The 21413-nt window shown below is 55.2% G+C and overlaps 1 protein-coding gene across 4 annotated transcripts in view; it reads left to right on the forward strand.

Moving 5' to 3' along the window:
- Positions 1–20883, forward strand: part of LOC137306814 (fibulin-1-like) — a 53425-nt gene extending 32542 nt beyond the window's left edge. For 2 of the 4 annotated variants that reach the window (XM_067976205.1, XM_067976204.1), the window contains 13 exons: positions 4107–4236; positions 6497–6686; positions 7869–7973; positions 8878–8979; positions 9532–9672; positions 10580–10717; positions 11213–11356; positions 13109–13237; positions 13680–13805; positions 17344–17463; positions 18175–18303; positions 18440–18563; positions 19940–20883. In XM_067976205.1, coding sequence (XP_067832306.1) covers positions 4107–4236; positions 6497–6686; positions 7869–7973; positions 8878–8979; positions 9532–9672; positions 10580–10717; positions 11213–11356; positions 13109–13237; positions 13680–13805; positions 17344–17463; positions 18175–18303; positions 18440–18563; positions 19940–20297 — 1936 coding nt within the window. In that variant the 3' untranslated portion in view covers positions 20298–20883. The remainder of the gene's footprint in view (positions 1–4106; positions 4237–6496; positions 6687–7868; positions 7974–8877; positions 8980–9531; positions 9673–10579; positions 10718–11212; positions 11357–13108; positions 13238–13679; positions 13806–17343; positions 17464–18174; positions 18304–18439; positions 18564–19939) is intronic. The other 2 variants (XM_067976207.1, XM_067976206.1) reach the window with 2 other exon arrangements.
- The last annotated feature ends 530 nt before the right edge of the window (positions 20884–21413 follow it).

Here is a 21413-nt window from a genome sequence, read left to right on the forward strand (position 1 = left end):
GTGTGTGTGTGTCAGACTGACTGTGTGTGTGTGTGTCAGACTGACTGTGTGTGTGTGTCAGACTGACTGGTGTGTGTGTGTGTGTCAGACTGACTGGTGTGTGTGTGTCAGACTGACTGTGTGTGTGTGTGTGTGTGTCAGACTGACTGTGTGTGTGTGTCAGACTGACTGTGTGTGTGTGTCAGACTGACTGTGTGTGTGTGTGTCAGACTGACTGTGTGTGTGTGTGTCAGACTGACTGGTGTGTGTGTGTGTGTCAGACTGACTGGTGTGTGTGTGTGTGTCAGACTGACTGTGTGTGTGTGTGTCAGACTGACTGTGTGTGTGTGTCAGACTGACTGTGTGTGTGTGTGTCAGACTGACTGTGTGTGTGTGTGTGTGTGTCAGACTGACTGGTGTGTGTGTGTGTGTCAGACTGACTGGTGTGTGTGTGTCAGACTGACTGTGTGTGTGTGTGTGTGTCAGACTGACTGTGTGTGTGTGTCAGACTGACTGTGTGTGTGTGTGTCAGACTGACTGTGTGTGTGTGTGTCAGACTGACTGGTGTGTGTGTGTGTGTCAGACTGACTGGTGTGTGTGTGTGTGTCAGACTGACTGGTGTGTGTGTGTCAGACTGACTGTGTGTGTGTGTCAGACTGACTGTGTGTGTGTGTGTCAGACTGACTGTGTGTGTGTGTGTCAGACTGACTGTGTGTGTGTGTCAGACTGACTGTGTGTGTGTGTGTCAGACTGACTGTGTGTGTGTGTGTGTCAGACTGACTGTGTGTGTGTGTGTGTGTGTGTGTCAGACTGACTGTGTGTGTGTGTGTCAGACTGACTGTGTGTGTGTGTCAGACTGACTGTGTGTGTGTGTGTCAGACTGACTGTGTGTGTGTGTGTCAGACTGACTGTGTGTGTGTGTCAGACTGACTGGTGTGTGTGTGTGTGTCAGACTGACTGGTGTGTGTGTGTCAGACTGACTGTGTGTGTGTGTGTGTGTGTCAGACTGACTGTGTGTGTGTGTGTGTGTGTGTCAGACTGACTGTGTGTGTGTGTGTGTGTCAGACTGACTGTGTGTGTGTGTGTCAGACTGACTGTGTGTGTGTGTGTCAGACTGACTGGTGTGTGTGTGTGTGTCAGACTGACTGGTGTGTGTGTGTGTGTCAGACTGACTGGTGTGTGTGTGTCAGACTGACTGTGTGTGTGTGTCAGACTGACTGTGTGTGTGTGTGTCAGACTGACTGTGTGTGTGTGTGTGTGTGTCAGACTGACTGGTGTGTGTGTGTGTGTCAGACTGACTGGTGTGTGTGTGTCAGACTGACTGTGTGTGTGTGTGTGTGTCAGACTGACTGTGTGTGTGTGTGTGTGTGTCAGACTGACTGTGTGTGTGTGTGTGTCAGACTGACTGTGTGTGTGTGTCAGACTGACTGTGTGTGTGTGTGTCAGACTGACTGTGTGTGTGTGTGTCAGACTGACTGGTGTGTGTGTGTGTGTCAGACTGACTGGTGTGTGTGTGTGTGTCAGACTGACTGGTGTGTGTGTGTCAGACTGACTGTGTGTGTGTGTCAGACTGACTGTGTGTGTGTGTGTCAGACTGACTGTGTGTGTGTGTGTCAGACTGACTGTGTGTGTGTGTCAGACTGACTGTGTGTGTGTGTGTCAGACTGACTGTGTGTGTGTGTGTCAGACTGACTGTGTGTGTGTGTGTCAGACTGACTGTGTGTGTGTGTGTCAGACTGACTGTGTGTGTGTGTGTCAGACTGACTGTGTGTGTGTGTCAGACTGACTGTGTGTGTGTGTGTCAGACTGACTGTGTGTGTGTGTGTCAGACTGACTGTGTGTGTGTGTGTCAGACTGACTGTGTGTGTGTGTGTCAGACTGACTGTGTGTGTGTGTGTCAGACTGACTGTGTGTGTGTGTGTCAGACTGACTGTGTGTGTGTGTGTCAGACTGACTGTGTGTGTGTGTGTCAGACTGACTGTGTGTGTGTGTCAGACTGACTGTGTGTGTGTGTGTCAGACTGACTGTGTGTGTGTGTGTCAGACTGACTGTGTGTGTGTGTGTCAGACTGACTGTGTGTGTGTGTGTGTGTCAGACTGACTGTGTGTGTGTGTGTGTGTGTGTGTGTGTCAGACTGACTGTGTGTGTGTGTGTCAGACTGACTGTGTGTGTGTGTCAGACTGACTGTGTGTGTGTGTGTGTCAGACTGACTGTGTGTGTGTGTCAGACTGACTGTGTGTGTGTGTCAGACTGACTGTGTGTGTGTGTCAGACTGACTGTGTGTGTGTGTCAGACTGACTGTGTGTGTGTGTGTCAGACTGACTGTGTGTGTGTGTGTCAGACTGACTGTGTGTGTGTGTCAGACTGACTGTGTGTGTGTCAGACTGACTGTATGTGTCAGACTGACTGTGTGTGTGTGTGTCAGACTGACTGTGTGTGTGTGTGTCAGACTGACTGTGTGTGTGTGTGTCAGACTGACTGTGTGTGTGTGTGTGTCAGACTGACTGTGTGTGTGTGTGTGTCAGACTGACTGTGTGTGTGTGTCAGACTGACTGTGTGTGTGTGTCAGACTGACTGTGTGTGTGTGTCAGACTGACTGTGTGTGTGTGTGTGTCAGACTGACTGTGTGTGTGTGTGTCAGACTGACTGTGTGTGTGTGTGTCAGACTGACTGTGTGTGTGTGTGTGTCAGACTGACTGTGTGTGTGTGTGTGTGTCAGACTGACTGTGTGTGTGTGTGTCAGACTGACTGTGTGTGTGTGTGTCAGACTGACTGTGTGTGTGTGTGTCAGACTGACTGTGTGTGTGTGTGTCAGACTGACTGTGTGTGTGTGTGTCAGACTGACTGTGTGTGTGTGTGTCAGACTGACTGTGTGTGTGTGTCAGACTGACTGTGTGTGTGTGTGTCAGACTGACTGTGTGTGTGTGTGTCAGACTGACTGTGTGTGTGTGTCAGACTGACTGTGTGTGTGTGTGTCAGACTGACTGTGTGTGTGTGTGTGTGTCAGACTGACTGTGTGTGTGTGTGTGTCAGACTGACTGTGTGTGTGTGTGTGTGTGTGTGTGTCAGACTGACTGTGTGTGTGTGTGTGTCAGACTGACTGTGTGTGTGTGTCAGACTGACTGTGTGTGTGTGTCAGACTGACTGTGTGTGTGTGTGTGTCAGACTGACTGTGTGTGTGTGTCAGACTGACTGTGTGTGTGTGTCAGACTGACTGTGTGTGTGTGTCAGACTGACTGTGTGTGTGTGTCAGACTGACTGTGTGTGTGTGTCAGACTGACTGTGTGTGTGTGTCAGACTGACTGTGTGTGTGTGTGTCAGACTGACTGTGTGTGTGTGTGTCAGACTGACTGTGTGTGTGTGTCAGACTGACTGTGTGTGTGTGTGTCAGACTGACTGTGTGTGTGTGTCAGACTGACTGTGTGTGTGTCAGACTGACTGTGTGTGTGTCAGACTGACTGTGTGTGTGTCAGACTGACTGTATGTGTCAGACTGACTGTGTGTGTGTGTGTCAGACTGACTGTGTGTGTGTGTGTCAGACTGACTGTGTGTGTGTGTGTCAGACTGACTGTGTGTGTGTGTGTCAGACTGACTGTGTGTGTGTGTGTCAGACTGACTGTGTGTGTGTGTGTCAGACTGACTGTGTGTGTGTGTCAGACTGACTGTGTGTGTGTGTGTGTGTCAGACTGACTGTGTGTGTGTGTGTGTCAGACTGACTGTGTGTGTGTGTGTGTGTCAGACTGACTGTGTGTGTGTGTGTGTGTGTGTGTCAGACTGACTGTGTGTGTGTGTCAGACTGACTGTGTGTGTGTCAGACTGACTGTGTGTGTGTGTGTGTGTGTCAGACTGACTGTGTGTGTGTGTGTGTGTGTCAGACTGACTGACTGTGTGTGTGTGTGTGTGTGTGTCAGACTGACTGACTGTGTGTGTCAGACTGACTGTGTGTGTGTGTGCGTGTGTGTGTCAGACTGACTGTGTGTGTGTGTGTGTGTGTGTCAGACTGACTGTGTGTACACGTGCCCTGGGAGTGATGCTGACACTGGGTCCATTCCCCAGCACTTACTTACCTCCTGATTCATTTGATTTTAACGCACACCGTGGGATATTTCTGTGATCGTTTCCCCCAGGGAGCTGCAGGAGCAGTGCTGCCTGTCCACGCTGGAGGAGACGAGATGCCAGTCGGGCATCGACGCGGCAAACCGAGGCGGCTTCTGCACGCTGGAGGCGAACGACGCTTGCGGAGCGGACGTGTTTAAGGTGAAGCGGTGAAGCCCCCGCACGCCCCCCCCACCCCTCGCGCTCCCTTCTCTAACCTGCCGTTTGCACGTACGGGGGGTCGAAGCTGACACGGGGGGGGGGGCCCTGCGACCTCCCAGAGGCAGAGAGACTGGTCGTTGTCTCCCCCGCGTTCCTGTCTACGTGACAGTACGAGCTGCCCCGAGAGAATCTCGGGGAGATACGTAGTACCGATGCCAACCCTCCCGGATTGTCCTGGAGTCTCCCGAAATGGAGGATTAATCTCCTGGAGACTGCGGCGAGCAACCCGGGGGGGGCGTGGGGGGAGGGAGGGAAAGAGAGGAGGGAGTGTAATGTGCGCCACTTTCTGATTATCACGTGTTCGTAGCACCGGAATCACCAGAGTAAGTTTTACTCGACCTTCCTGATAGAAAAAGGACTTGCATTTCTACTGCGCCTTTCACAACCTCAGGACGTCCCAAAGCGCCTTACTGCCAACGAAGTAGTTTTTTTTGAAGTGTTGTAATGTAGGGGAAACGCGGCAGCCAATTTGCGCACAGCAAGATCCCGCAAACAGCAACGAGATAAACGACCGGATGATCTGTTGTTGGTTGAGGGATAAATGTTGGCCCCAGGACCCTGGGGGTGAACTCCCCCCTGCTCCACTTCTTCTTCTTATAATGGCGGTGGGATCTTTTACATCCAACTGAGAGGGGCAGACGGGGGGCCCTCGGTTAGTTTCGCACCCGAAAGACGGCACCTCCGACAGTGCAGCACTGCCCCGGGGGAGTGCCGGCCTGGATTCTGTGCTCAAGTCTCTGGAGTGGGGGTGGGGGCTCGAACCCCCAAAGCCTTCTGACTCAGAGGCGAGTGCGAGACCCCACTGAACCACAGTTTCCGGCCCGAGTCGCAACAAAGTTTTGCAAACATCAAGGCCGCAACCAGCCCAGGGAAACCTTGCAGTAAACGTATAGGGTGGTTTCCAGAGCGCAGAGGATTGTGGGTATTGCAGCCGCCATTATCGACCCATTGCTGTGAGGACGGGTGACTGCTGGCAGGAGGCCCCAGAAGGATATTAGATTCGCCCAGCAACACACACACACACACACACACATATGCCGACAGGAGTCGCTGGGGAGCAAGCGGGATCCCCTGGCTGAATTTTTCTCTCGCTGTCAGCCTGAGCTCAGAGGGTGTCACTCTCACCTCTGAGTCAGAAGGTCGTGGGTTCAAGACCCCACTCCAGAAACACGAACACAAAATGTGTAAAAAGATCCCACGGCCACTATTGGAACGAGATCAGGGGGAGGGGGGAGTTCTCCCCCCGGAGTCCTGGGGCCAATATTTATCCCTCAACCAACATCACTAAAAAAAACCCAGATTATCTGGTCGTTTATCTCATTGCTGTTTGTGGGATCTTGCTGTGCGCGAATTGGCTGCCGCGTTCCCTACATTACAGCAGTGTCTACACTTCAAAAAGTACTTCATTGGCTGTGAAGAGCTTTGGGACGTCCTGAGGTGGTGAAAGGCGCTGGAGAAACTGCCTTGGCCTGGTGTGAGCTTACTTGGCACAGACCGGGGAGGGTGGAGCCTTTCCTTCATACAGCAGCAACGAGTTGCATTTATATAGCGCCTTTAACGTAGTAAAACGTCCCAAGGCGCTTCACAGGAGCGATTATCAAACAAAATCAGACACCGAGCCACAGAAGGAGACATTAGGACAGGTGACCAAATGCTTGGTCAAAGAGGGAGGTTTTAAGGAGCGTCTTAAAGGAGCAGAGAAAGGTTGAGGGAGGGAATTCCAGAGCTTAGGGCCCAGGCAGCTGAAGACGCGGCCGCCAACGGTGGAGCCATTCGGGGATGGACAAGAGGCCGGAATTGGAGGAGCGCAGAGATCTCGGAGGGTCGTAGGGCTGGAGGAGGTCACAGAGATAGGGAGGGAGGGCGAGGGCCATGGAGGGGTTTGACCGTGAGGATGAGAATTTTAACTTCAAGTGTTGCCAGACCGGGAGCCAATGCAGGTCAGCGAGCACAGGGGGTGATGAGTGAACAGGACCAGGATACGGGGGCAGCAGAGCTTTGGATGAGCTCAAGTTTACGGAAGATGGGAGGCCGGCCGGGAGAGCATTGAAATGGTCGAGTCTGGAGGTAACAAAAGGCACGGATGAGGGTCTCAGCAGCAGATGAGCTGAGGCGGGGGGCGGAGACGGGCGGTCTTAGCGATGGAGAGGATACACCCTGCGTTTGACACCCGTCTTCCTCTTATTGTTTTAAATTTCAGCGTTGCTGTAAGTGTTGCTCGCTGGGACTTCAGGCCCGGAGCCAAGGGGTGGCGTGCGATCAGATCCCGCCCCTCGGACACGCCTGCGGACAGGTCTCCGCCGCGTGCTGCAGGGAGACGGACAACCACCTCCCCTCGTCCTCCAGCAATCGCCGCGAGCCGAGGCGCCCACAAGAGACGGCGTCCACGGGTGAGTCACTGCCGGTGAGGGCGGGAGGGATGGCGCACTTTCCATTGCGGGATCCCAGTAAGGACTGGGTGGGCGTGGGGCAGGGTGGGGATAGGACTGGGTGGGCGTGGGGCAGGGTGGGGATAGGACTTGGGTGGGCGTGGGGCAGGGTGGGGATAGGACTGGGTGGGCGTGGGGTAGGGTGGGGATAGGACTTGGGTGGGCGTGGGGCAGGGTGGGGATAGGACTTGGGTGGGCGTGGGGCAGGGTGGGGATAGGACTTGGGTGGGCGTGGGGCAGGGTGGGGATAGGACTGGGTGGGCGTGGGGCAGGGTGGGGATAGGACTGGGTGGGCGTGGGGCAGGGTGGGGATAGGACTTGGGTGGGCGTGGGGCAGGGTGGGGATAGGACTGGGTGGGCGTGGGGCAGGGTGGGGATAGGACTGGGTGGGCGTGGGGCAGGGTGGGGATAGGACTTGGGTGGGCGTGGGGCAGGGTGGGGATAGGACTGGGTGGGCATAGGGTGCCTGCACTACCACAAGGCACCAGCCAACCATGGTGAGCAGGGAGGCAGCGACCGGGGATGAATAGGCCTGAGGGAATTAGATTGATGAACGGATATGAGGGGTTTTGATGGAGTAAATAAGGAGAAACTGTTTCCAGTGGCAGGAGGGTCGGTAACCAGAGGACACACAGATTTAAGACAATTCAATAACAACTTTCAAATTGGATAAATAGTTGAACAGGAAAAATTTGCAGCGGCTACGGGGAAAGAGCGGGGGGGCGTGGGACTAATTGGAGAGCTCGTTCAAAGAGCCAACATCGGCACGATGGGCCGAATGGCCTCCGTCAGTGCTGTATCATTCCATGACGAGCAGCTGGCAGGAACGGTCGGGGTGGGTCAGGAGACTGGGGTGACCTTGAGTTGTTGTGTGGGGCCTGATCATGCTGTTCGACTCGTGTAGGCACCACCTGCACGGACTCACTGTGATCTTCCAGGAAGGGCTGCCCCCACCCCCCCCACCCCGGCAAGTTGGGGACGGAGGATAAGTGACCGTGTAAGCCCAGGGTTCGGCCTGCTTTGGGCGGTGGGGGGGGGGGGGAGAGGGGGTCTCGTGCTGTGTGCAGAGAGACCGCCCTCGATGTCTCCAGCTCGCACGCGCGTACGTCCCACCGGTTGAACTCTTCCCTGTGACCCCGGCAGAAGCAGAAGCAGAAGAGGGAGGAGAAGGAGAAGGAGAAGGAGGGGAGGACGGTCGAAGGAACCCGGCGCAGGCCTCGCCATCGGAAGTGGAGGATCGCTGCAAAGGTAGGTCGCCCGTCACGCTGAGCTGCATTTGCGCTGCCAGGGGACGAGGTTCCCCTCTCGGTCGCTCAGCTCACAGGGGGGGCACTCAGCCGTAAAGAATCTCCAGCCCTGGCCTGCGTGGAGTTGGCTCGGGGTAGGCGGGGGGGGCGGGGGCCCACGTGCGAGCCTACAGTTCGGTCCCTCAAGTGACGCCTGTTTGCCTGTGCAGTTCTCTCTCTCTCTCTCGCTGCTTTTTCCTGGTTGAAACTCGAGAGCCAGGAGGTTTCAGAAAGAGCTGTTGCTAAAATCAAGTCAGCATAAGGAAGAACTCCCACTTCTCCGGCGTCTTTCACCACCTCAGGACGTCCCGAAGCGCTTCGCAGCCGCTTTTTGAAGTGTGGTCGCTGTCGTAATGTCGGGAAACGCGGCAGCCAGTTGGTGCACAGCAAGATCCCACAAACAGCAATATGATAAATGACCAGATTTTTTTTTTTTTTTTTTAGTGAGGATGGTTGAGGGATCGATATTGGTCCCAGGACACCGGGGAGAACTCCCCCCCCCCCCCCCCCCTTCCAAACGGCCGTGGGATCTTCTACCTGCACCCGAGAGCCTCGGTCCGACGTCTCAGCCGAAAGACGGCCCCTCCGACAGCGCGGTACCGGGGAGGGGGGGGGGGGGAGCGTCGGGGGTTACGCGGATTACGGGGCTCGAGTCTCTGGGGTGGGGGCTCGAACCCCACGGCCTTCCGACTCCGAGACGGGAGAGAGGGAGACCCCACTGAGCCCCGGCCAGTAGGAGAGGAGAGGAGGTGAATCAATAAGTGGGCGACAGGGAGAGCGTTTCATCAGCATCAGTCGGTTTTGTGTCTTTTTTTTCTCCCCCCCCCCCCCACCTCTCTCACCGGATGTTATCTGTTTGGGCTCAGGTGACAACCCCTGCTCGCAGGTGTGTACGGGTGAGGGAAGGTCTGTCGTATGTTCCTGCTTATCGGGATATCAGCTGATGCACGATGGCAGGTCCTGTGAAGGTAATTACTGCTGGGGGAACACCTTCCAACACAGCCAGTGTCAGGAGTAAATGGTAATATGTTCCTTATTCTGAACTGTAACTGTGGTTTCTTTCGTGTACTGTACGTGCTGATTGCGATATTCCGCATGGTGTACTGTTACAATTTCAGTATTGATTTTGACAAAAATAATTCTGGCTCCCTCTATCTATTGTTTTGTCTCTTTGTCTGACTGACTCTCCCCCTCTCTCTTTCCATTTCCCCCTCTTTACACTGCTCTCTGTGCCTCCATGCATCTCTCTTGCTCCATCTGCTTCTCTCTCCATCAATCCTGTTTCCTACCTCTCTCCGTCCCCTCTTTCTCCCCCTTCATGTAACCCTCTTTCGCTCTCTGTCCCTCCGTTTGTCTCTCTCCTCCTCTCCCTTCCCCCACCCCATTCTGTCGCTCCCTCTCCCCCCTCTGCACATTTTCTCTATCCCTTTCCCTCCATGATTCTCTCCGTGTCTCTGTCTCTCTCTCTCCCTCTGTTCCCCTCTATCTCTCTCTATGTCTCTCTCACTCTCTCGTTACAGATGTTAATGAGTGTGTAACTGGAAATCACAACTGCTCCCGCCAGCAATGGTGCATCAACCTGGACGGTTCCTTCCGTTGTGCTCACAGCATGGAGCTCTGTGAGGAGGGCTACTCAATGAACGAGCAAGGAACCTGTGTCGGTAAGGTTTGAATTAGCCTCACAGTGCAACAGAACCACAAAAAAAACTCAAGTTTGTTTCTCATTGAAAATGAGTAACACTGATCCCAGGTGTATCACTGGCAAGACAAACCATGAAATAGCAACCAGAAAGGACTGATATCTCCCTGAAAAAGACTGAGACCCCAGCCAGTGTACTGATATCTCCCCGAGAGAGGGACTGAGAAATACCAGCCAGTGTACAGATATCTCCCTGAGAGAGGGACTGAGAGGCACCAGTCAGTGTACAGATATCTCCCTGAGAGAGAGGGGACTGAGAGACTCCAGTCAGTGTACAGATATCTCCCTGAGAGAGAGGGTCTGAGAGACACCAGTCAGTGTACAGATATCTCCCTGAGAGAGAGGGGGACTGTGAGACACCAGTCAGTGTACAGATATCTCCCTGAGAGAGAGGGGGACTGTGAGACTCCAGTCAGTGTACAGATATCTCCCTGAGAGGGACTCAGAGATGCCAGTCAGTGTACAGATATCTCCCTGAGAGAGAGGGACTGAGAGACACCAGTCAGTGTACAGATATCTCCCTGAGAGAGAGGGACTGAGAGACACCAGTCAGTGTACAGATATCTCCCTGAGAGAGAGGGACTGAGAGACACCAGTCAGTGTACAGATATCTCCCTGAGAGAGAGGGGACTGAGAGACACCAGTCAGTGTACAGATATCTCCCTGAGAGAGAGGACTGAGAGACACCAGTCAGCGGGCAGGTATGTGTCTCAAGATTTTAATGAATTCTTGCTCCCAGTGCTTGTTGAATGAGCTGAAACAGGCTTGTATTGTCCAGCGTCGCCTCTGCGAATGAATGGTTTGAGGCCGATGGGCTCCTGTGCCCTTTTCGCTATCACTTCACCTGCGCCACTCTTGTCTTTGAACAGATGTCGATGAATGCCAAGATAGGTCCGACCGCTGCAGCCCCAACTTAATCTGTCAGAACACCCCCGGCTCTTTCCTCTGTCGCCCCAGGGCGGAGTGCGGACCTGGGCTAACTCTCGACACTCGAGGGAGCTGTGTCGGTAGGTGTGGCCTGAATCGGACTTTCCCTTCTGTTGCAGGGGGTGAGAGGGAGGTGGGGCGAGTGTGGCCAGAGTGGATCAAATCAGAGGAAGGGGAGTCAATAACTGCTCTTAAGCACCAGAGTAATGGAAAGATAATTAAAAATATAATCACGGCAATGGAATCAGAAGTGGACAGAATAACAGATACCCGGGAGTGAGTTACAGACTGGAATCTAATCGAGGGGTTCGGGGGGTTTATATATAGAATAACAGATACCCGAGAGTGAGTTACAGACTGGAATCTAATCGAGGGGTTCAGGGGGTTTATATATAGAATAACAGATACCCGGGAGTGAGTTACAGACTGGAATGTAATCGAGGGGTTCGGGGAGGGGGGGTTTATATATAGAATAACAGATACCCGGGAGTGAGTTACAGACTGGAATGTAATCGAGGGGTTCGGGGAGGGGGGTCTATATATAGAATAACAGATACTGCTTCTGTTTTTGACAGACACTAATGAATGTGTGACCCTCAGCCAGCCTTGTGCTACGGGCTTTAACTGCATCAACACCATCGGCTCCTACAGCTGCCACAGGAACATCATCAGCTGTGGCAGGGGATACGCCCCAAGTGAGGACAACGCACGGTGTGTCGGTAAGATCGCGGTGAAACCCAACGTCGTGGAGGGACATTCCTGACGGGTCGGATAACTTCCCTTCCCTTCTCCCTGCCTCCTCTGAAGCCGCTGACTTGCCGGGGCTAAGGTTGCGGGGGTGGGGGGTGGGTGGCAGATCTGGTTCCTCGCCTGCTTGAGCCCGGACGGTGGGCATTCGCATTGCAGGGGAGATCATCGCAGCCAAGACCCATCCTGTCCACACCCATAGAAAGGTTACAGCATGGAAGGAGGCCATTCGGCCCATCGAGTCCGTGCCGGCTCTACGCAAGAGCAATCCAGCCAGTCCCACTCTCCCCGTAGTCCTGCACTTTTTTTCCTTTCAAGTCCTTATCCAGTTCCCTTTTGAAGGCCATGATTGAATCTGCCTCCACCACCCCCTCGGGCAGTGTGTTCCAGATCCTAACCACTCGCTGTGTTCAAAAAAAAGTTTTTCCTCATGTCACCTTTGGGTCTTTTGCCAATCACCTTAAATCTGTGTCCTCTGGTTCTTGACCCTTCCGCCAATGGGAACAGTTTCTCTCTATCTACTCTGTCTGGACCCTTCATGATTTTGAACACCTCGATCAAATCTCCTCTCAACCTTCTCTGTTCCGAGGAGAACAACCCCAGCTTCTCCAGTCTATCCACGGAACTAAAGTCCCTCATCCCTGGAATCATTCTAGTAAATCTCTTCTGCACCCTCTCTAAGGCCTTCACATCTTTCCTAAAGTGCGGTGCCCAGAACTGGACACAATACTCCAGTTGTGGCCGAACCAGTGTTTTATAAAGGTTCATCGTAACTTTCATGCTTTTGTACTCTGTGCCTCTCGGGATCCTGTATGCTTTTTTAACCACTTTCTCAACCTGCCCTGCCACCTTTAATGATTTGTGAACATATACCCCCAGATCTCTCTGTTCCTGTAACCCTTTTGGAATCGTGCCCTCTAGTTTATATTGCCTCTCCTCATTCTTCCTACTGAAATGTATCACCTTGCATTTTTCTGTGTTAAATTTAATCTACCACGTGTCCGCCCATTCCACCAGACTGTCTCTATCCTCTTGAAGTCTATCACAATCCTCCTCACTGTTCACTACACTTCCAAGTTTTGTGTCATTCGTAAATTTGGAAATTGTGCCCTGTACACCCAAGTCCAAATCATTGATATATATCAAGAAAAGCAGTGGTCCCAGCACCGACCCCTGGGGAACACCACTGTACACCTCCCTCCGGTCCGAAAAACAACCGTTCACTGCTCTCTGTTTCCTGTCACTTAGTCAGTTCTGTATCTATGCTGCTACTGCCCCTTTTATTCCATGGGCTTCAATCTTGATGACAAGTACTCCATTATGGTTGTATCGCGCGATGGTAGACGGCCTCGTCTAGCAATTCCTGCGTTCCTCACCAAATGTGAACGCTCACACGCACTCACACACGTGCCCGTTCTGGCTGGGCGCCACTGCATGGCCATACAGGAGCAGACTCCCGCCCCCCCCCCCACCTTCCTCAATCCAGGAGAGGCTGAAGCCAACATGCCTCCATCGTCAGCCCCTTGACTGAGAACAGCCAAGGCAGCAGAGCCCAGGGATCAGCCTGGTCACAGTGCTCCCACCCCCTGGTGGACTGACGAGACACCCGGGAGCGGTCTGCGTCTGTTTTGAAGTTCACTTTGTTGCTTCTCCCTCTCCTCCTGCGTGAGCTACAGGGGACCGAAGCTGTTGTCTCTCTCTCTCTCTCTCTCTCTCGCGTGCAGATATCGACGAGTGCCAGACTGGGACTCACCGCTGCGACAGTGAGCAGATCTGCCGTAACGTCCCTGGGAGCTTTCGGTGCGATTGTCGGCAGGGGTACCGGATGGACCCCTTCAGCAAGACTTGTGTAGGTATGGTAATTACTGTCTACTGGTCGTCTCTTACCTTACCTATGACCCACTCCTACCCTCCCCTGAACTCTTCTGCACTCTGCCCCACACCCCTCTCCTCCCTCCGTGTTGAAATCGAGACTCCCAGCACTGTCGCTTCTTGTGTTCCCTCGAGTACAGAAGATTAAGGGGCCGAATGGCCTCCTTCTGTGCTGTATGAACTGATTGAGGTGTGTAAGATGATTAAAGGAGGTGATAGGGTAGAGAGAGAGAAACTATTTCCTCTGGCGGAGGGAAGTCCAGAACAAGGGAGAGCATAACCTTAAAATTAGATTAAGATACAGATCAGTTGAATGGGAGGCTCGAGGTGCTGAATGGCCTCCTCCTGTTCCTGATGTTCTCTCTCTGCCGGTGCCAGTTGCCTGCCGGTTAACCCTCCCACTTGCTCACTGTGCCCCAACAGACATCGATGAGTGCCGGCGATACGCAGGGCGAATCTGCGCCCAGAAGTGCGAGAACTCTCCCGGTTCGTATCACTGCACCTGCAGGGCCGGGTTCAGGCTCACAGAGGATGGCCGGAACTGTGAAGGTAATTGTCGCTTCTTAATGTTTAATGGAAAGGTGCTCCCACGGTGGGTTATCATGGGATTGAGCCCCAAGCACAGAGCGGGGAGGGTAACTGGGGACAGGAGTCTCTCTGAGGGTGAATGGGGACAGGAGTCTATCAGTGGGTGACTGGAGACAGGAGCTTCTCTGAGGGTGGGAGGGTGAATGGGGACAGGAGTCTATCGGTGGGAGGGTGACTGGGGACAGGAGCCTCTCTGAGGGTGACTGGGGACAGGAGCCTCTCTGAGGGTGACTGGGGACAGGAGCCTCTCTGAGGGTGACTGGGGACAGGAGCCTCTCTGAGGGTGACTGGGGACAGGAGCCTCTCTGAGGGTGACTGGGGACAGGAGCCTCTCTCAGGGTGACTGGGGACAGGAGCCTCTCTCAGGGTGACTGGGGACAGGAGCCTCTCTGAGGGTGACTGGGGACAGGAGCCTCTCTGAGGGTGACTGGGGACAGGAGCCTCTCTCAGGGTGACTGGGGACAGGAGCTTCTCTCAGGGTGACTGGGGACAGGAGCCTCTCTCAGGGTGACTGGGGACAGGAGCTTCTCTCAGGGTGACTGGGGACAGGAGCCTCTCTCAGGGTGACTGGGGACAGGAGCCTCTCTCAGGGTGGGAGGGTGACTGGGGACAGGAGCCTCTCTGAGGGTGGGAGGGTGACTGGGGACAGGAGCCTCTCTGAGGGTGGGAGGGTGACTGGGGACAGGAGCCTCTCTGAGGGTGGGAGGGTGACTGGGGACAGGAGCCTCTCTGAGGGTGGGAGGGTGACTGGGGACAGGAGCCTCTCTCAGGGTGAGAGGGTGACTGGGGACAGGAGCCTCTCTCAGGGTGAGAGGGTGACTGGGGACAGGAGCCTCTCTGAGGGTGGGAGGGTGACTGGGGACAGGAGCCTCTCTGAGGGTGGGAGGGTGACTGGGGACAGGAGCCTCTCTGAGGGTGGGAGGGTGACTGGGGACAGGAGCCTCTCTGAGGGTGGGAGGGTGACTGGGGACAGGAGCCTCTCTGAGGGTGAGAGGGTGACTGGGGACAGGAGCCTCTCTGAGGGTGGGAGGGTGACTGGGGACAGGAGTCTCTCTGAGGGTGGGAGGGTGACTGGGGACAGGAGCCTCTCTGAGGGTGACTGGGGACAGGAGCCTCTCTGAGGGTGACTGGGGACAGGAGCCTCTCTGAGGGTGACTGGGGACAGGAGCCTCTCTGAGGGTGACTGGGGACAGGAGCCTCTCTGAGGGTGACTGGGGACAGGAGCCTCTCTGAGGGTGACTGGGGACAGGAGCCTCTCTGAGGGTGACTGGGGACAGGAGCCTCTCTGAGGGTCACTGGGGACAGGAGCCTCTCTGAGGGTGACTGGGGACAGGAGCCTCTCTGAGGGTGACTGGGGACAGGAGCCTCTCTGAGGGTGACTGGGGACAGGAGTCTCTCTGAGGGTGGGAGGGTGACTGGGGACAGGAGCCTCTCTGAGGGTGGGAGGGTGACTGGGGACAGGAGCCTCTCTCAGGGTGGGAGGGTGACTGGGGACAGGAGCCTCTCTCAGGGTGGGAGGGTGACTGGGGACAGGAGCCTCTCTGAGAGTGGGAGGGTGACTGGGGACAGGAGCCTCTCTGAGGGTGAGAGGGTGACTGGGGACAGGAGCCTCTCTCAGGGTGGGAGGGTGACTGGGGACAGGAGCCTCTCTGAGAGTGGGAGGGTGACTGGGGACAGGAGCCTCTCTGAGGCTGACTGGGGACAGGAGCCTCTCTGAGGGTGACTGGGGACAGAAGCCTCTCTGAGGGTGACTGGGGACAGAAGCCTCTCTGAGGGTGACTGGGGACAGGAGCCTCTCTGAGGGTGACTGGGGACAGGAGCCTCTGAGGGTGGGAGGGTGACTGGGGACAGGAGCCTCTCTGAGGGTGGGAGGGTGACTGGGGACAGGAGCCTCTCTGAGGGTGAGAGGGTGACTGGGGACAGGAGCCTCTCTGAGGGTGACTGGGGACAGGAGCCTCTCTGAGGGTGACTGGGGACAGGAGCCTCTCTGAGGGTGACTGGGGACAGGAGCCTCTCTGAGGGTGACTGGGGACAGGAGCCTCTCTGAGGGTGACTGGGGACAGGAGCCTCTCTCAGGGTGACTGGGACAGGAGCCTCTCTGAGGGTGACTGGGGACAGGAGCCTCTGAGGGTGGGAGGGTGACTGGGGACAGGAGCCTCTCTGAGGGTGGGAGGGTGACTGGGGACAGGAGCCTCTCTGAGGGTGAGAGGGTGACTGGGGACAGGAGCCTCTCTGAGGGTGGGAGGGTGACTGGGGACAGGAGCCTCTCTGAGGGTGGGAGGGTGACTGGGGACAGGAGCCTCTCTGAGGGTGAGAGGGTGACTGGGGACAGGAGCCTCTCTGAGGGTGACTGGGGACAGGAGCCTCTCTGAGGGTGACTGGGGACAGGAGCCTCTGAGGGTGGGAGGGTGACTGGGGACAGGAGCCTCTCTGAGGGTGGGAGGGTGACTGGGGACAGGAGCCTCTCTGAGGGTGAGAGGGTGACTGGGGACAGGAGCCTCTCTGAGGGTGACTGGGGACAGGAGCCTCTCTGAGGGTGACTGGGGACAGGAGCCTCTCTGAGGGTGACTGGGGACAGGAGCCTCTCTGAGGGTGACTGGGGACAGGAGCCTCTCTGAGGGTGACTGGGGACAGGAGCCTCTCTCAGGGTGACTGGGACAGGAGCCTCTCTGAGGGTGACTGGGGACAGGAGCCTCTCTGAGGGTGACTGGGGACAGGAGCCTCTCTGAGGGTGACTGGGGACAGGAGCCTCTCTGAGGGTGACTGGGGACAGGAGCCTCTCTCAGGGTGACTGGGACAGGAGCCTCTCTGAGGGTGACTGGGGACAGGAGCCTCTGAGGGTGGGAGGGTGACTGGGGACAGGAGCCTCTCTGAGGGTGGGAGGGTGACTGGGGACAGGAGCCTCTCTGAGGGTGAGAGGGTGACTGGGGACAGGAGCCTCTCTGAGGGTGGGAGGGTGACTGGGGACAGGAGCCTCTCTGAGGGTGGGAGGGTGACTGGGGACAGGAGCCTCTCTGAGGGTGAGAGGGTGACTGGGGACAGGAGCCTCTCTGAGGGTGGGAGGGTGACTGGGGACAGGAGCCTCTCTGAGGGTGAGAGGGTGACTGGGGACAGGAGCCTCTCTGAGGGTGGGAGGGTGACTGGGGACAGGAGCCTCTCTGAGGGTGGGAGGGTGACTGGGGACAGGAGCCTCTCTGAGGGTGAGAGGGTGACTGGGGACAGGAGCCTCTCTGAGGGTGGGAGGGTGACTGGGGACAGGAGCCTCTCTGAGGGTGAGAGGGTGACTGGGGACAGGAGCCTCTCTGAGGGTGGGAGGGTGACTGGGGACAGGAGCCTCTCTGAGAGTGGGAGGGTGACTGGGGACAGTGGTCTCTGGTTGTTTGGTTGAGAGCTCAGGGTGGTGCTCGGTGAGGGGAATCTCCCTGTTCTGACGGTAAGGTTGACTCTTTGATCTTGAACACTGAATGTCTTGTTCTCTTCTCCCCCGACACGCACACAGATGTTAATGAATGCGAGACCAGTCCCTGCAGCCAGGACTGTGCCAACGTGTACGGATCGTTCCAATGTTACTGCCGACACGGGTACACCCTCAGCCAGTTGGACAGGACTACCTGTGAAGGTGAGACCCCCCCAGACCCTCCCCTCTTGGTAGTTTTTTTTTGGCAGCTATCCTGTTTTGAGATTCTCCAAGCTTGTGGCAGCTGGGAAGAGTTACTGAGCCACCATGACCAAATAGCCGACTGACCACTCGCTGCCTGGCACCGCACGTTAAGAAGGGAGGGCCACAGGAAGGTGGGCACAGCCTGTGGACTGTACCCCAGCAAGCATCCTCCTCTTCAGGCGGCGTCGCCAACTCTGGTCGGACGTGTTCCTCGAGGTTTCAGCCTCGGACCGCCCGCCTCCACCATTGGTCGCCCGACATGTCCATCCTCGCGATGCTCGGCCTTCCCCGCGGCCGATTCTTCATCACCCTTTTGGATGGTGGATGATCGTCAGTCGACTGCCTAATTCCTCTCCCCCATCTCCGACGTTTTTATAACTAGTCAGGCAAAAGCGTTCAAAGGAAATAAATAAATAATTTTGCTAGTTTTTTCACACCCCCCCCAACTATGATTTTTCTCCCGGGTGTTGTTCGCAGCAGTGTCCTGGAGCTTGATCTTCAACTCCAGAAGATTCCAGGAACACCCTGGAGGTTTGGCGGCCCTATCTACAGGCGGGAGGGGGGTGCGGTAGGGGCAAGATGAATTTTACCTGAGGTGCCGTGTTTCGCATCTGCTCCAGCTTGCCTGTACGATGGAATGTGACTGGTCTCTCTCCCTTTCTCGCGCAGATATTGACGAGTGCTCTCTGACCGCCTCGACTCTTTGTGCCTATCACTGTGTTAACTCTCCAGGATCCTTCAATTGTGTTTGTCCCGAGGAGGGTTACGCCCTTTCACCCAATGGAAGGAACTGTAGAGGTAAATGTTCATTCTCGGGACGTGGGCAGCGAGTGCTTTGTCTGCGGCTCGGCGCTGGGCAAAATTCGTGCTCCTGAAGAGGGGGGGGGGAAAGGAGAGAATGCGAGTGTTGAGTCGCTCTCACTTTATTTACTAGATCTTGACGAATGCGCATTGGGAACTCACAACTGCACGACGACCGAGACCTGCTTCAACATTCAGGGTGGATTTAAGTGTCTCTCCTTCGACTGCCCCGCAAACTACAGGAGAACGGCGCAGAGGTAAGTAACCTTTTCGTCGATGGGCGTTGTTCTCTTCCTGAGATTATGTTTCTTTGACTTGGGGTCGATCGTTGCTCTCTAGGAAGCCCCAAACAATCCGGGACTCTCGCACCCCCCCCCCCCCCCTGCCTCGTAATCCAGATTTGGGGGCAGTTAGTGAACTGCGAAAGAAAGGGCTTCAGTTTATGGTAGAGTGCTTCAATCACTTTGAACAGCAGTGATGGTTCTGATCGAGCCAAATGTGGCAACCATTTTACACACAGCAAGATCCCACAAGCAAAAATGAGATAAACTGACCACTTAATTTTTTTTTTAGTGCTGTTGGCTGAGGGGGTGGGAAGAGAGGAGAATGTTGGCCCGGACAACAGAAAACTCCCTGCTCTTCCAGTGGTGGGAAGCTAGATAAGTACATGAAGGAGAAAGGAATAGGAGGATATGCTGAGATGAAGTAAAGGGGGAGGAGGCTCGTGTGGAGCATAATCTCTGGCATGGACCTGTTGGGCCGAATGGCCTGTTTCTGTGCTGTAAATACTGTGTAATTCCGTGGGATGCTTAACATCCACCGGAACAGGCATACGGGGGCCTCGGTTTAGCGTCTCATCAGAAAGTTGTTATCTCAGCCAAAAGACGGTACCTCCGACAGTGCAGCGCTCCCTCAGCATGGCACTGCAGCGTCAACCTAGATTACAGGCTCACGTCCCGGAGTAGGGCTCAAACTCGAGCATCTGATGCAGGTGAGACCGAAACCAACTGAGCCAAGTTAGTGGAATCAAAGTGGGTACGTTCGAACGGGAGCCCATTACGTCTGTCAATAAAATCCTTTGTTTGAATTCATTCACGGGCTCTTCTCCCATCTCCTCCTCCTCCTCCTGTCTGGTACTTCATCCCTGCGCCTCTGCCTTTCTACGCTGGGGCCTGAATCCCCCAGCCGAGAGGGCGGGCGGTGACTCAGTTTTTAACGTCTCAGCCGAAAGGCGGCGGTGCAGCGCTCCCTCAGTATCGGCGCTGGGAGTGGCGACCTGGATTATGGGGGCTCGAGATTCTGGAGTGGGACTCGAACCCACCACTTTCAGACTCAAAGGCTGCATGTTCCTGGCCAGAATGGAGTTTATTGGGGTAATTCCTCTGTCAGTCACTGCTGTAGCTATCCTCCACTCGCTGCATTTTCATGGAGGAAATCACCCTGCTTTTATTGGGAGTAGTTTCAGTTACGAGTTCAGATTCCTCCAGGTGGTAGACTCTTTTTAAATAGACTCTGTAGACTGTTAGCTATGCGTCCTGCCGTAAGTCCCACCACCTCGGCCGCCACAGTGGTGGGCAATAGACGCTGCTGTCGCTCACGCTTTGCCCCATCTGTTTCTGTTTGCCCCGGGCAGCCGCTGCGAGAGACTGTCGTGCCAGGATTACGTCGAGTGCCAGACGGTGCCGCAGAGGATCACCTACTACCAGCTCAGCTTCCCCACCAACATCCGGGTGCCGGCCAACATCTTCCGCATCAGCCCCGCCCCGGTCTACGCGGGGGACAACATCCTGCTGAGCATCGTCGAGGGCAACGAGGGCATGTACTTCAGCACCCGCCGGCTCAATAACTACACGGGCTTCGTCTACCTGCAGCTGCCACCGCGCCAGCCCAAGGACTTCCTGCTGGACGTGGAAATGACCCTAATCCGCCAGGGCACCGCCACCAAATTCATCGCCAGAATCTACGTCTTCATCACCGGCCCAGCTCTCTGACGGTCTCCAGGTTTCTTCCTCACCCACCCTCCGAAGAGATTTTATTTTCTCCTCTCCCCGCCCCCCCCAACCATTTATCTGCTCCTAGTCACCGCCTGCTGGCTACGATTGTGGTAGCGAGAGTTTTTTTCTCGTACTCCCTTGGGATAGCTGAAGCCAAGTGTCGGCATTCCCCTCACTAAGATTCTGCTGGAGCTCAAAAGGTCAGTGCTGGGATAAGAAAGTTAGAATAAGTAATGTAAAAAATTTGCATTTCTACAGCACCTTTCCTGACCTCAGGACGTCCCAAAGGTACAGTCAATGTTGTAAATGCAGCAGCCAATTTGCCCACAGCAAAGTCCCACAAATAGCAATGCGTAAATGACCAGATCAGCTCTTTTACTAGTGATGTTGGTTGAGGGATAAGTATCGGCCCCAGGACCCTGGAGAGACCTCCCCTGCTCTTCTTCCAATAGTGGCCGTGGCATCTTTTTACGGCAGCTTGGATTATGTGCTCAAGTTTCTGGAGTGAGACTTCAACCCACAACTTTCTGACTCAGACGAGAGTGCTACCCACTGCGCTGAGGCTGACACGGGGGGGGGGGGGGGGGGGCGAGCGAGTGTGGGAGTGATTGATGGGACAGTGTAGAGGGAGCTTTACTCTGTATCTAACCCTGTACCTGCCCTGGGAGTGTTTGATGGGACAGTGTAGAGGGAGCTTTACTCTGTATCTAACCCTGTACCTGCCCGGGGAGTGTTTGATGGGACAGTGTAGAGGGAGCTTTACTCTGTATCTAACCCTGTACCTGCCCTGGGAGTGTTTGATGGGACAGTGTAGAGGGAGCTTTACTCTGTATCTAACCCTGTACCTGCCCGGGGAGTGTTTGATGGGACAGTGTAGAGGGAGCTTTACTCTGTATCTAACCCTGTACCTGCCCTGGGAGTGTTTGATGGGACAGTGTAGAGGGAGCTTTACTCTGTATCTAACCTGTGCTGTACCTGCCCTGGGAGTGTTTGATGGGACAGTGTCGAGGGAGCTTTACTCTGTATCTAACCCTGTACCTGCCCTGGGAGTGTTTGATGGGACAGTGTAGAGGGAGCTTTACTCTGTATCCAACCCTGTACCTGCCCTGGGAG

This window comes from Heptranchias perlo, chromosome 45, assembly GCF_035084215.1.
Source record: "Heptranchias perlo isolate sHepPer1 chromosome 45, sHepPer1.hap1, whole genome shotgun sequence".
NCBI lineage: Eukaryota > Metazoa > Chordata > Chondrichthyes > Hexanchiformes > Hexanchidae > Heptranchias > Heptranchias perlo.